Genomic DNA, 14,790 nt, shown 5'->3' with positions numbered 1-14,790 from the left:
AGTTATTAAAAAAATGTGTAAATGAATTAGGGCTACTGGTGTCTGAAATTTTTTTCCTGGATTATGGTTTGCCTACGAAGAAAAAATTATGTAAGAGAAGACGAGAAAGCATCAATGGTGTGTCTAAAGAGTCAAATGGATGCGACAACATTGTTACCTCTTGTATTTTATTTTTTAATCAGGCCAGGCCATTGGTACCTTTTTTTATGTTTCTTAATTTTCAATTCAAAGATTCTAGGAGAGAGAAAAAGACATACTAGAAGGAAATGTTTAATGTCAAGGGGGTGGACTATTTATTACATAAAATTTATGTCCTAATCAAGCAATCATCCTCTTCATTACAATAATATCCTTCTCTAGTATCTACCACGATTTCAACTAAATTTTGTATATCTTAACTAATTACCTAGCTAGGAAACAAGGATAAGTATACTCCGACACGAGAATTTTAAAATCTGTCACATAGGTGGGTTGACTATCTAAAACTTGAAAAATCTGTCCAAATAACTTATTTAATACATTTTCATCTTTGGACTACCAAATTAAAACATTTTGATTTTCGGTGTGTAAATTTGAATAACCACTATGTTTCGATGCGCAAATATGATATTAACCCATTCGACTATTCATAATGTGTCACCCAAGCAAGACAAAAGAGACCCTATTGAGGAGGAGTTACAATTTTATGTATACGTATAGGAGGGACAATAGTCGACAATATGTGAGAGTATATTGATGCTGTCTTTACATATTATTACATACTGTTCTTATGTTCATAACTATCGATACGTCAACTATTAGAAAGTTGGCAATTGATGGGTCAGTCGTCGCAAACACACCTGATGAAATAAAGACAGACAAAGCATCTCATAGTTGGTTCGTCTCTATGCATATATATTGTCATGGTCATTGATTCATATTTGCTAGCTAGATATAATTATGCACCCTACACTAAGAACCCCTCAAGTACGTCTTCTTAAGAGACTCTTTAAAATAAAAGGTCTCATGTCAAAAATTTGAGAGAAACAAAGTGATTTATAAATTAATATCTAATAACTCTCAATTGTAAATGACATTTTTAATCATACGAGTCTTCAAATCTAAAACGGAAAATACCTCTACAAGTGATTTGAATTTGACTTTCTTACAGAGAGATTGTAATCATTAATTAATGGTTCAGTTAGCTTGTTAGTTAACGTAAAAGCCGATGATTACTAGTGGCATATGATGCAATTTAACTCTCCCCAATGAAATTCACCATTGCTTAGTCAGAATGGCAGTCCATGACATGTGAAATATTAAGGGTCATGTCAAGTATGTTTGAAGTTTGAATTGAAGGCCTGCCTGAGGCCCTGAAGTTGGTCAAAAGCTCTATTAATCAAATTGGGAATACAAAGATGTGCATAATCCGTACATTGTATTTGTAGTTATCCTTATAGTTGAGGCCAGTTATAGCTATAGCTATAGCTAGGTAAATAAGTCTGCGGGTTGGAAAATGTCACAATTAAGAGCTATCAGTTTCAATTGGGTTTGAATTTGCACATCAAACAAGAATTTTTCGGGATGCATAGCTAGTTATGGAAGAAATTAGAAGGAAGGTTTTATTGTATAATAATAATAATAAGGTCCAATTAGCATAAGAGTTACAAACTGATTGAACATGTCAATCATTTTGACTTATATCCATCTATCTCTCTCCTCTCTCTGTCCTATATCTCTCTCTTTCTACATTGTGTATATATATATATATAATAATAAATAGTTTCCACTGTCCATTAGACTCCAGTCTCTCATTATTAAGGCACCAGCCTCAGCCTCAGAAACAAAAAGTCTTTGTACAAAGAAGACCTTTGCCTTTGGGCTTTGGTCATTCATTCATCATCAAGTATTTCAATCTTTCAGATAAAAATACAAAAGAACCAGGAGAGACCATAATCCTTCATCTTCCAGGGAGAGAGGGAGAGGGAGAGAGAGAGAGAAGATCATGGGGAGGGCTCCTTGTTGTGATAAGGCAAACGTGAAGAAAGGACCTTGGTCTCCTGAAGAAGATTTGAAGCTTAAAGCCTACATAGAAAAGAATGGTACTGGAGGCAATTGGATTTCTTTTCCTCAAAGAGCTGGTAATTATTATATATATACCTCAGCTTAATTATATTTCTATATGTGTGTGTGTGTGATGCTATATATTGATTAGTTTGTTGCTTTTCCAAATGGGTTTTTTTTTTTATATATCTTCTGGTGATCAGGCCTGAAGAGATGTGGGAAGAGCTGCAGATTAAGATGGTTAAACTATCTGAGACCCAATATTAAACATGGAAAGTTCTCTGATGAGGAAGATAGGATAATCTGCACCTTATTTGCTACCATTGGAAGCAGGTACAAACAACATTAGCAAAGACTTTTTCTTTTTTCTTAGACTTATGATCTCAATTAGGTTTCCTTGTATATACCAACTGATTTAATGATGCATTCTTAATGAAATTTATCTTCAAGGGCAACACATATATAGAATAATAGGATGAGAACAAGAAGAAAATAATGAACTTTTTTGTGTCTGTGTTGGTTCTGAGACTTAAGCTTTACTCTTTACTGTGTTTGGCTTGGTCTTTGTCTGACCAAGAGTTATTTTGTATTACTAAGTTGACTGCCATGTCATTTGTTTTAATTATTTCTTTTTATCCTTTGTAAGTTGTGTTGCCAGGTAAGCGACTAGGAATATATATCTAGTTTTGTCTTGATCTGGTTGTTGTACTGGAAGTCGTATGAACAAAAAGAATGAAAGCTTGTTTTTGATTTGTTTTTTCTCTTCTTCTTATGTCTTTGTCTGATGTACGAAGATTGAAACTATATTGTGTTCGGATCTGTGCTGTTGAAGGAGTGAAGCTGCTTGTGTACTGATTTGTGTTTGATTGCAGCTTCTCATTTCTCTGTCTCAAGATCAGATCAAGACAAGTTTTGGGTTCTGTGGTGTGACAGTGGTATCGGAGCTTTGTTCTTACGGATCTGTGGTTGGGTAAGTTGAATTGAAGCTCAAAGTAAGTTTCCCTCTCTGTTGTTGGTTGCTATGTCTCAATCTTCACTTCCTCCCCCTCCTGTTTTCAAGGGTGAAAACTATGACTTCTGGGCAGCTAGAATGGAGTCTTTTTTCATGGCTCATGGGTTGTGGCATTTGATTGAGGATGGTTATGATCCAGAATCATTGTCAGCAAACCCTACTGTTCAAGAGCTTAAAGATCACAATGATCTGAAGCTTAAGAACTTTAAAGCTCTTATTTTTTTACATTCTGCTATTGATGAGAAAATATTTCCGAGAATAGTTGATGTAAAAGTGGCTAAAACTGCCTGGAGTAAGCTGCAAGAGGAATTTCAGGGTAGTGTTAGGGTTAGACAACAGAAATTATTAACCCTAAAGAGGGAGTTTGAAATGTTGAAGATGAGAGATTCTGAAACTGTGGGAGACTACTCAGCTAAGCTAAATGAAATTGTCAATCAGATGAAGTTATATGGAGAGGCTATCTCAGACTACAGGGTAGTTGAGAAAATACTAATTAGTTTGCCTGATAGGTTTGAGGCAAAAGTTTCTGCTATTGAAGAATCTTGTGATTTGAGCAAGATGTCTATTTCAGAGTTGTGTAGTAAACTACAAGCTCAGGAGTTGAGATTTTCCAGGAAAACTGAAGAGGCCTCAGAGGGTGCATTTCATATGAAACACAAAGGGAAGCAATCCTCTGGTTTGAAAGATGGCAAGAAAAAATTGTTTGACAAAAGTGGAAAGGGGAAGTCTAAGGAAGATTCTAGTACTAGTGAGCAGTCCAAGTCAGGTCAGGGTAGATTTCCACCTTGTCCTCACTGTAACAAGACCAATCATGCAGAGAAATCTTGTTGGCAGAAGTATGGGAGGCCTCAATGCAGGTTTTGTAAGAAATTGGGGCATATCGAGAAGTATTGTAGAGACAAACAGAATCAAGGGCAATATGGTGGTTCTGGAGGTTCTGGTGTTTCACATGAGGCACATTTCTCAAATGTTCAAAAGCAAGCAGGGCAGGATCACTTGTTTATGGTAGTGAGTAGTTCACATACTACTGTTGAGGGTTCTTGGCTCATTGACAGTGGTTGTACCAGTCATATGGCCAAGGACATTAACATGTTTTCTTCTCTGGATAAAAATGTCAGAACAAAGGTGTTGTTGGGTAATGGTGATGTGGTGCAAGCTGAAGGCAAGGGTTCTGTGGCTTTGAGTACTAAGCAAGGTACTAAATTTGTTTCAGATGTGTTGTTAGTACCTCAATTGAACAAAAATTTGCTCTCTGTTGCACAAATGATGAAGAAGGGATATTCTTTGTTTTTTGATGATTTTAGTTGCACTATTACTGCTCCTACTGGTTGTGAGGTTGCTAAGGTGAAGATGGTTGAAAATTCTTTTCCTTTAATTACAAATTCTGTTAGCCATGGTGCTTATGCCATGCAGGGAGATGAGTCTTTGCTATGGCATAGCAGGTATGGACATTTTAATTTGAAGTCTTTGAAGTTAGCTTGTGATCAGAAGATGATCAGGGATATGTCAGTTTCTCATATCAGTGATGAGGTCTGTGGTGCATGTCAGTTTGGGAAGCAACATAGACAGTCATTTCCAGCAAGTTCTTCATGGAGAGCTAGTGAGAAATTGCAGCTGATCCACACTGATGTGTGTGGTCCAATGTCTATTCCTTCTTTGAGTCAGAACAAGTATTTTGTTCTGTTTATTGATGATTTTACAAGAATGACTTGGGTTTACTTTCTCTCAAGTAAATCTCAAGTGTTCTCTGTGTTCAAGAAGTTTAGGAGTATGGTTGAAGCTCAAAGTGGGATGAGAATTAAGAGTATTAGATCTGATAATGGGAAGGAGTATACATCAAATGAGTTTGATAAATTCTGTGAAGACATGGGTATAGCTCACCAATTGACAGTGAGTTATTCACCTCAACAGAATGGAGTGTCTGAGAGGAAGAATAGGACCGTGATGGAAATGGCAAGGTGTATGCTTGCTGAAAAGAAGGTGACAAAGAATTTTTGGGCAGAAGCAGTGTATACTGCTGTGTATCTTCTAAACAGACTTCCTACAAGGTCTGTGAAGGAGATGACACCTATTGAAGCTTGGTTAGGGATTAAACCCTCAGCTAAGCACTTAAAGGTCTTTGGATCTATCTGCTACTCTCATGTTCCTTCTGTTAAAAGGAGCAAGTTGGATCAAAAATCATATTTGGGAATTTTCTTGGGTTATGCATCAAAATCCAAGGGTTATAGGATCTACAATCTGCAAACTGAGAAAATCACAGTAAGCAGGGATGTAATTGTGGATGAAACAGCCTACTGGGATTGGGAGAGTCAAAATATTGTGAAGAATTCAGGGTTACAGCAGCTGCCAGACACAAACAGCAGCAGTGATCCAGTAGCTAAATCTCAGGTTGATGATGCTGATGAGGATGAATCCTCTTCCAAGAAGATGAAGTCTTTGGCAGAGATATATGAGCAGTGTAATGCTGTTATGCTAGAACCTTCTAGCTATGCTGAAGCTGAAAAGCATGAAGAGTGGAGGCTTGCTATGAAGGAGGAGTTGGAGATGATTGAAAAAAATTCTACTTGGAATCTCACTCCTAGACCTAGTGACAGAAATGTTATTGGTGTCAAGTGGGTATTTAAAACAAAACTAAATCCAGATGGCTCAGTGTTTAAACACAAAGCCAGACTAGTTGTGAAAGGTTATGCACAACAACCAGGGGTGGATTATTCAGATACATTTGCTCCGGTTGCTAGACATGACACTGTGAGACTTCTCATTGCCCTAGCAGCTTATCATGGTTGGAAAATTTTTCATTTAGATGTTAAGTCTGCTTTTTTGAATGGGATTCTGAAGGAAGAGATATATATTGATCAGCCTGAAGGGTATGTTGCAGCTGGAAGTGAAGGGAAAGTTCTCAAGCTCAATAAGGCACTTTATGGCCTAAAACAGGCTCCTAGAGCCTGGTATAGCAGAATTGATTCTTTTCTGCTTGATCAAGGTTTCAGTAGAAGTAAAAATGAAGCTACGTTGTATGTGAAGAATGGTGAGGATCACTTGATTGTGTCCTTATATGTAGATGATTTTCTGGTGACTGGGAGTAATCCAAAGTCTGTGGAGGTCTTTAAAGCTCAAATGAAGGATGAATTTGAGATGTCAGACCTAGGTGGAATGAAGTATTTTCTTGGGATGGAAGTACATCAAAACAGTTCAGGTGTTTTCCTTTCACAAAGGAGATATGCCTTGAACATTTTAAAGAAGTTCAATATGGAGAAGAGCAAGCCAGTTGCTACTCCACTTTCTTTGACAAGTAAATTGTCTTTGAATGATAAAGATGCCAAAACTGATGCTAAGGCATATAGGAGTTTAGTTGGGAGTTTGTTGTACTTGACAGCTACTAGGCCTGATTTGATGTATGCTGCTAGTTTGTTGTCAAGGTTCATGAATTCTCCAAGTCAAGTTCACCATGGAGCTGCCAAAAGGGTATTGAGATATCTTAGAGGCACTGTAGATCTTGGAATCTATTTTCTGAGAGGAGTTGGTGGTGTTCTTGAAGGTTATGTTGATAGTGACTATGCTGGGAGTGCTACTGATTTTAAAAGCACAACTGGTTTTATTTTTTCATATGGTTCAGGTGCTGTTTCATGGAACTCCAAGAAGCAAGAGATCACAGCACAATCAACAGCAGAAGCTGAGTATATAGCTGCTGCTGCTGCTTCAAATCATAATATGTGGTTAAGGAAGCTTCTGTCAGACTTGGGGCATGTTCAAGATGAAGCTACTGTGTGTTGGTGTGATAGTAAATCAGCCATTGCTATAGCTGATAATCCAGTTCAGTTTGGCAAGACTAAGCACATGAATGTCAAGTTTCATGCTGTCAGAGAAGCTCAGGAACTTGGTTCTATTCAGATGGTGCATTGCAAGTCTGAGGAACAAATTGCTGATATATTTACAAAAGCTTTGCCTAAGGGTCAGTTTGAATTTCTGAGGAGTTTAATGGGCATGTCCAAGCTTAGTCTCAAGGAGGAGTTTGTTGGTTCTGAGACTTAAGCTTTACTCTTTACTGTGTTTGGCTTGGTCTTTGTCTGACCAAGAGTTATTTTGTATTACTAAGTTGACTGCCATGTCATTTGTTTTAATTATTTCTTTTTATCCTTTGTAAGTTGTGTTGCCAGGTAAGCGACTAGGAATATATATCTAGTTTTGTCTTGATCTGGTTGTTGTACTGGAAGTCGTATGAACAAAAAGAATGAAAGCTTGTTTTTGATTTGTTTTTTCTCTTCTTCTTATGTCTTTGTCTGATGTACGAAGATTGAAACTATATTGTGTTCGGATCTGTGCTGTTGAAGGAGTGAAGCTGCTTGTGTACTGATTTGTGTTTGATTGCAGCTTCTCATTTCTCTGTCTCAAGATCAGATCAAGACAAGTTTTGGGTTCTGTGGTGTGACAGTCTGAAACATCAAGAATCTGTCTTTTTTGGATAAATTATTGTGCATCCATTGCCAATGAAGTTTAGATCTAGCTCACAAACAGCCGCAGTTACTAGACTTGTTTTGTGTGTTAGGAGGGAAAGCTTAATTTGTTATTATATTGATGGTGGATTGATGATTTTCAGATGGTCAATAATAGCAGCTCAACTACCTGGAAGGACTGACAATGATATCAAGAACTACTGGAACACCAAGCTCAAGAAGAAACTCATGATCTCCATGCTTCCTCCTCATACTCCTTCAACCCATCAAAAGATCAAACCACCTACTAGTACTGAATCTCATTATCAAACCTCGTCATCACTTGCTCCATTATATAAAGATTTTACTTCTTTCATGAATCACACTTCTTCCCCATCCAATATCTCATCAGATCTTTGGAAATATCCATTTACAAACTCTTCTAGTTCTCCTTCTTCACTGTTTCAATTTCAAGATGGTGGATCAATGATGAGTTCTCCAATGAATAGATATTGTTATCCAAGCTGCAGGAAGGAGAATATGCTCCTATTTGGAAGCAGTGAAGCAAGTTATAATGGAACCAAAGATATCAAACAAGAAGACTTGGCTACTTGGCAGTCACCACCAACTGGGTTTGAAGAGAACAACATTAATGGATCAGGTCAAAATGTGAACCAGCTGCAGTACTACTGGACAGACAAGGCAACAACTGGGTTTTATGGAGAAAGTGCTAGCATTCCAGTATTGGATTATGATGTTGAAGATTTTAAGAAACAACTGACCAGCAGTTCTTGTACTAGTGACATTAACAGCAAGAACAACAGCTTCAACTTAATTGAAGAAAACAAGACAGCAGTAGAGAAGAAGACCATGTACTATAATTATTACTACTGACTGACTGATCACTCACTCAGAATGAAAGATTTGATGTAAAGGTGTTTGTTGAAGATATTCAGACCAGACAGAGTTTCATGGGGGTTTGTGTTTTTCTCATTTCTTCTCTTCTTCTACTCTGTGTTTGACAGTACTACATGGTAAAACTAAAAACTTTCTTTCTGGGGGTTTGTGTTTATGAAAACTAGACAAGAACAAACTTCCTCTTCATTCAGTAACGACAATATGATCTGATGAATGTCATAGATTTCACTAAACAAATCTCTGTTGTTGTTGTTTTTTTATTTATTTATTTCAGAGTCCTATAGTTTTGGATCATGAGATGCTAGATTAGCCATTGACAAAGACAATTCAACCCTAAATGAGCTCATTTGTTCTTTGACAAAGAGGGGCAATTTGGGGTTTTAAAGAAGGATTGGCAGTGCAATATTGCGTAACGCAAGAATCTTTTACGTGAATAAGGTCAGATTGAAGATGGAGAACCATGTACAGCAAGCAGTTAATCATAGACAAATCAAAGTGCTGAGGCTGGAAAATTTTGTATCTTTGTCGTGAAGGAGTATATAAGCTTTAATTTTTATATAAAATGACTACAGTCATAATCCATAATCTCAGTGTTGCTCTTCGATCAAATATAATTAATCTTAAAACGTATTGTGATCATCCCGATATATATAACAACGATATGTACATATATAGAGGACGAGTAATATATTTTTGTGGTCACGGGATAGATTTTGGCCCAACTTTTAATATGTTGTCAGGTGATAAATTTTTGTGCACACGGGTTGAATATCCGAGTTTATACTCATATCGGATATTTAATAGACAAATTTGTATGGTTTCTCAATTATATATAAAAAAATAAACGTTAAGTAGAGAACCTGGTCATTTTGAATATTATCAACTAGTAGCTCTCTTAATTTCTCTTATGTATTACTGGCAATAATAAGTATATATTTTGGTTGGTGTAGGTATCACTGGTCCCACTTGGATGTTTTGTTATAAGAAATGAAAGTGAGAGTCAAAATTAGATATGAAAATAAGTCACAAGTCTCCATTACATTACTTATGGTAACTCCCATAGTCTAGCCTCTCAGGCTATCACAAATACGTGCTTTAATTATGAATTGTATTGTTGAAAATTCAAACTCAAACACATCAATTATATTGTCCGTTTTGAGCTATGATTTAGATAATCCGATGTGGAATATATAATCTTGACAGTTATTGCCCTGGTTTTAAAGATGATTCAACATTAAAAATTACATGACCACAGGATCTTTGTCAGAACACATTAATTTACTATGAATTAATAATTGATTTTGCCAGCTATATTTGTTGTTTGTTTAATTGAGATTTTGATTTTAAGTTGATTGTTTCAACTTTCAAAAGCTCTTGTTTTTCTTCTAGGAATGTCTCTTCTGGTAAAGAGCAAAGCTCAAAAGTATGGCACCCACTGACAATCTGACACATTCAATATAATACTTAATTAATTTTCTTCAACAATTTATGTTTAATTTCACCCTTTCCCAAAAATTACAGCTACATTTTGGATTTTTTTTTTGGTATTAAACTATTAATGTAGTGGGAACTCAATGAATCTAAATCAAGCGGGAGTCATTGGCCCAACATGCATGCTTTTGGGTCTGAATGCTAAAAGGTATGGCTGGATATTTTTGCAACAGCAAATGCTATATATATAAAATTTATTAGTGCCCCTTCTTTAATATTTTTTAATCGAAGAACCATCCAGTCCAACATGTCTTTCGGACAGTTGAATTGGCCTAAATCTCTGGCCGCTAGAACAGTCCGCACCATAATGATAACAGGTAAGATTGGATCGAAACCCATGTTGATAGGGGTTTGAAAATGAGACAAACTCAAGAAACTAAAATTCCACAATTTAAAATATTCTAATTAGTTAGTTCAAACTCTTAATCTCGGACATCATATAACTTAAGTACATCTAGAAAAATATAACCAACTAGGTTGATTACCTGTCTTTATTAGGGTTAAGATTGCTACTCTAGGTAACTTGGTTCACTTTGTCTTCATCTTTTTAAGTTTAAATGATGGTTGCTAGAAGTATAAATCATTTAAATTATTGCTTTTGGTTTTTCAAGAGTAGACCATCACAAAGTGCTGCACCTTTGAATTTGCTCAATCTTAAAAGCAACAGGAGTCAACGTTAATCATGGAGTGGTTGGGGGTGAAAAGGTTTGATAACAAGTCAAAAGAAAATAGGTAATTTTAAATAAGGATAATGTTTGAGATCTTTAAAGGTTTAGCCCAAAAGATTCTTATTTAATGTAGAGTGTTTGATGTGAAGTGGGTCATACATATTTGTTTTTAATAAATGATTATTTTAATGTCACATAGATTTAAATTTAGGGGATTTTTGGGGATTGTCCTTTAAATAATTAAATTATACTAAACATTTAAAATATACCCAAAAAATTGCGGTCCAACAATTGGATGGGCTCAATTACTGACTAGTCCGTTGTCTAAGACTCTAAGATAACATTTGAGTTTCCACTATCGGTCCAAGGCAAGAAGGTAAAGTTGGGCTTGGACTACTAGAACGATCGGCTAAAAGCCTCTCAAGACACTGTTGGGCTTTGAAGAATAGTCATAACTCTTAAGTACTGACTTTTGGGTTTTGAGGTTCCTTAATTAGATTGGGCTTTTGAAGTGACACTGGGAGACATTGTTGGGCTTTGAAGAATAGTCATAACTCATAAGTACTGACTTTTGGGTTTTGAGGTTCCTTAATTAGATTGGGCTTTTGAAGTGAAACTATGAGAGCTTTAGTCACACCCCAAATTTTATTAAGGGATAAGTATCAGGGAAGCCCCTGAACTACCAAAAACAGACCAGTTGAGCTCCTTACCTTTTTTTCGTGCCAAAACAGCACCTCACCTTATAGATATGGTTCACGTTAGCCCTTTCTCCATATTGCCGTTAAAATGGTGCCTACGTGGCAGTTAAGTAATGACATGTAATTTTTATTAATTATACGATATTTCACGTGGCATAAACATAAACGTGGAATTTGCCAATTATATAATGACACGTGTAATCAATTACTTTAGTCATATATGTAGACCTGATCAAACTTTCTTATTGGTCGAAGTAGTTTTTGGACGTATGATGCCCTTATTCTTGTGATTATGGGTCAAATAAGCCCCTTTTTAAATAAAAATTGGGTCAATCAACACCTTATCAATAATATAAACCATAAACTCCTGCAATGATGATGGATTCACAAACAATCAGATAACAAGTTTCCAAATTTCATCAAAACAAACATATAAAATAACAATTTTTGAAAGCAGCAGTAAAACAAACAACTAAATAACAGGTTTCCAAATTTCATCAAATGGAACATCAAAATACACATTCATAACAAAGAATAGTTAACATGGTAACACAGTCCATGACACTTCAGTCTTTAAGAGCCACCAACACTACTGCCTTCATGTTGAGAAGACTTCTTCTTCGAGTTCTGACTTCCACGGTTGACGACTCTAGCCATAGAAGTTCCAGGCTAAAAAAATACATATAATTTGTTTTAACGTTAGTTTTGATCACATACTTTATTTAGAACATAATACAAGGAAGTTAAATTTTTTACTTACATTGAGAATTGACCGACCAGTGTCAGGATTGATATAAAGCCCAAGTCCTGTTAGCAATGTCCTCTTCCTAGACTTGCTCTTAGGTCTGCAGTCTTTTTGAAATGGGCTAACATATGTAGTAGTTTTTTGCACCAACTCAGTTGCATTTCTGGCAGTAGCAGCTGTGAGGTCAGTGATTTGGCTGCTGGAAACACAAGTAGCTGCTGTGAGGTCAGTGATTTGGCTACTGGAAACACCAGTAGCTCTCACACCTGGACAGTTCTTGCTCCTTGCATTATGCCCTTTTCCTTTGCAAACACGACAAGTCACCAACATCCCTGTCCTAGACAGCTTGTTCTTCAATGTAACCTCATGTTGTTCCCTCATTCTCTTCTTCTTAGGTCTACCAGGCATTCTCCTTAGTTGAGGAGGAACCACAACATCCTGCATACTTTTTGGCCACATATTCTCTCCTCGAATTGGCTCTAGTGGTTTTTGATATGCCCTTAAATATGTATTAGTCTTGTACCAAAGATTAATGTAGTCTTCAGGCTTCTCACCATTGTCGTGTATTGCACAAATGGCATGGGGACAAGGAATTCCAGAAAGTTGCCATGCCCCACATGTGCACTCAACATGTCGTAGTCGTACTACAGATTGACTCCTCCCAGACCTTACCTCATAGCTGCCTCCACCATTCCAATCAGCAACCCATACATGACTCTCATTCACATTGTGTTGAACTTTTTTGTGGATGAGTGGCCCATAATCATGTCTCCAGGAGTTTACCCCAACCCTTTTGTCTTTGAATCTCTTCATAATTGCCCTCCTTATATCTTCTAGCATAGAGATAATGGATTTGCTTCTTGCTTCCACAATTGTGCCATTAAATGCTTCACACAAGTTGTTGTCACATGAGTCACACTTGGACCATGTACTGAAAAATGCCTTACACCAATACTTCGGAGCCACAAGCATCAAGTCTTTAGCAGCTGCTGGATGCACTTTCTCAAGCTCTTTGAATTTCTCTTCAAAATCAGACTTATTTGTTGATTTTGCAATGGACCAGAACAAGTTCTTAAGGTGCCTACTTGAGTGTGTTTTGCACCAATTTGCATACAAGTGTCGACAACAGAATCTGTGCTCAGCTTTAGACCAAGTATCTGCAACAGCTCCAACCAAGCCCTACATAAATTTGAAATGACTTATGAGAACATTAAATGTGAAACACATGTAAGAAATCTGTAAAACCACTAGCAAGACATACCTTTTGTCTATCACTGATTAGAGTCCAACCCTCCCTTTCAGCAGTCCCCAAGTCAAGCCTCAACAAGTTTAGGAACCATATCCATGTCTCTGTATTCTCAACTAACACAACAGCCCAAGCCACTGGGAACATTTGATTATTGCCATCCCTACCAATTGCTGTGAGCATCTCTTCCTTAACTAAACCTTTCAAAAAACAACCATCTATTCCCAACACAGGTCTACATCCATTCAAGATACCCTCTTTGCAACTCTTAAAGCAGCAGTAAAATGCCTTAAATACAGGTGGTTGATTTTCATCTTGCCTGTCAGTAAGCAAGGAGACAGTGGTCCCAGGGTTTGAATGGATTAGCTCCTCAGCATAATCTCTCAACTTACCATACTCTTTCATACAATTACCTACCAAGTCTGAAAGTATACTCTTTCTTACTCTTTTGCACAAAGTTAGATTGACATCTAACTCCATTTGTCTCTCCATAAAGGGCCTCAAATACCTAATCTTTATATCTGGATGTGCAGCAACTAAGTCATAGAACTTAGACACCAAATACTTAGTGGTCAACAACTTCATTTTCCTTTTTGGTTCACAAAAGTGTTGATCGATAAAAATTTTCAATTGAAAACCTTTCACATCTTTGCTAAAAGATCCAAAAATTAGCCAATTACAATCAGATGATCCCACACACTTAGCTCTACATCTATTAGGCTCATTTTTTGTGAATCTAATATCGTGCCTAGTCATTATTGCATAATTGGACACAGCTTCTTTAAACTCTGCATTACTGTTAAATAACATTCCAAGCTCAAAGGAAGGTATACCTTTTCCCTTTTTGAATGTTGGATATCTACTCTTCTTCCTCTTTGCATCTTCTTTCAACTCAAGGTACTCATCAGTGCTATCCCTATAGCTGCCAGGATCAGAAGAATCATAATACTCACTACATGAACCATCAGAGTCATCCCCAGTTTGTTCAGCTTCACTAGTCTCACCAACAGTTGCATCCTCACCAGACTCAAACCCAGAATCCTCACCATCCCCAACCCCAACCCCAACCCCAACATCCTTATTTGTAGCATCATTCTGATTCACCACATTGTTCTCATCAGCATCACTTTCTTGTAAAAGAGCGACAGACTTCCATCCTCTGCTGTAATTCAACACTTTCTCTCTCGCAGCGATGACCTCCTCATCATCCTCAGAAGAATCGTCCCCAGGGAGAACTTCTTCCTCAAACTCTTCAGCACTGCTATCCTCACTGTCTGTGGCAACAACATACTGTCTATTTGTCCTAATAGCTCTGGCCTTCCGTTTCACCATCACGGGTATGACAGATCAAAGCTGAAATTAAGGTAAACATGAAATAAGAAGCTTGTATCTAATCGTAGGCCTAAACAGAACATTGAAGATAATATAGATCGAATCGAACACGAATGATACCCAAAAATGAAACCAGACACGAAATCGAACAGGAAATTGAAAATCGATACCCAAAGACAAAAAATCGACACCCAAAGATGAAAC

At 36.9% G+C, this 14,790-nt stretch overlaps 2 protein-coding genes across 2 annotated transcripts; one reads left to right on the top strand and one right to left on the bottom strand.

The window, feature by feature from the left end:
- Positions 1–1,781: 1,781 nt before the first annotated feature.
- LOC119991983 (transcription factor RAX2-like) lies at positions 1,782–8,660 on the top strand. The gene is made up of 3 exons (XM_038838550.1): positions 1,782–2,120; positions 2,247–2,376; positions 7,653–8,660. The coding sequence occupies exons 1-3, from the start codon at positions 1,985–1,987 to the stop codon at positions 8,380–8,382; spliced, it is 996 nt and encodes a 331-aa protein (XP_038694478.1). The 5' UTR covers positions 1,782–1,984; the 3' UTR covers positions 8,383–8,660.
- Positions 8,661–11,836: 3,176 nt separating this feature from the next.
- LOC119991542 lies at positions 11,837–14,586 on the bottom strand. Its single transcript, XM_038837890.1, has 3 exons — positions 13,270–14,586; positions 12,024–13,187; positions 11,837–11,932 (listed from the first exon to the last, which is right to left on the bottom strand). The coding sequence occupies exons 1-3, from the start codon at positions 14,584–14,586 to the stop codon at positions 11,837–11,839; spliced, it is 2,577 nt and encodes an 858-aa protein (XP_038693818.1).
- Positions 14,587–14,790: the final 204 nt, after the last annotated feature.

The sequence above is a fragment of the Tripterygium wilfordii genome, chromosome 22 (assembly GCF_013401445.1).
Source record: "Tripterygium wilfordii isolate XIE 37 chromosome 22, ASM1340144v1, whole genome shotgun sequence".
NCBI classification, from domain to species: Eukaryota; Viridiplantae; Streptophyta; class Magnoliopsida; order Celastrales; family Celastraceae; genus Tripterygium; species Tripterygium wilfordii.
The sequence above is the reverse complement of the archived record's forward strand: the minus strand, read 5'-3'. Positions and strand labels throughout refer to the sequence as shown.

Excerpts from the sequence above, each read along its gene's own strand:
- LOC119991983 (XM_038838550.1), top strand. The coding sequence starts at position 1,985 with ATGGGGAGGGCTCCTTGTTGTGATAAGGCAAACGTGAAGAAAGGACCT. Across the intron at positions 2,121-2,246 it reads TTCTTTTCCTCAAAGAGCTG|GCCTGAAGAGATGTGGGAAG; the intron begins GTAATTATTATA and ends TCTGGTGATCAG. Across the intron at positions 2,377-7,652 it reads TTTGCTACCATTGGAAGCAG|ATGGTCAATAATAGCAGCTC; the intron begins GTACAAACAACA and ends GATGATTTTCAG.
- LOC119991542 (XM_038837890.1), bottom strand. The coding sequence starts at position 14,586 with ATGGTGAAACGGAAGGCCAGAGCTATTAGGACAAATAGACAGTATGTT. Across the intron at positions 13,188-13,269 it reads TAATCAGTGATAGACAAAAG|GGCTTGGTTGGAGCTGTTGC; the intron begins GTATGTCTTGCT and ends AAATTTATGTAG. Across the intron at positions 11,933-12,023 it reads CTGGTCGGTCAATTCTCAAT|CCTGGAACTTCTATGGCTAG; the intron begins GTAAGTAAAAAA and ends GTATTTTTTTAG.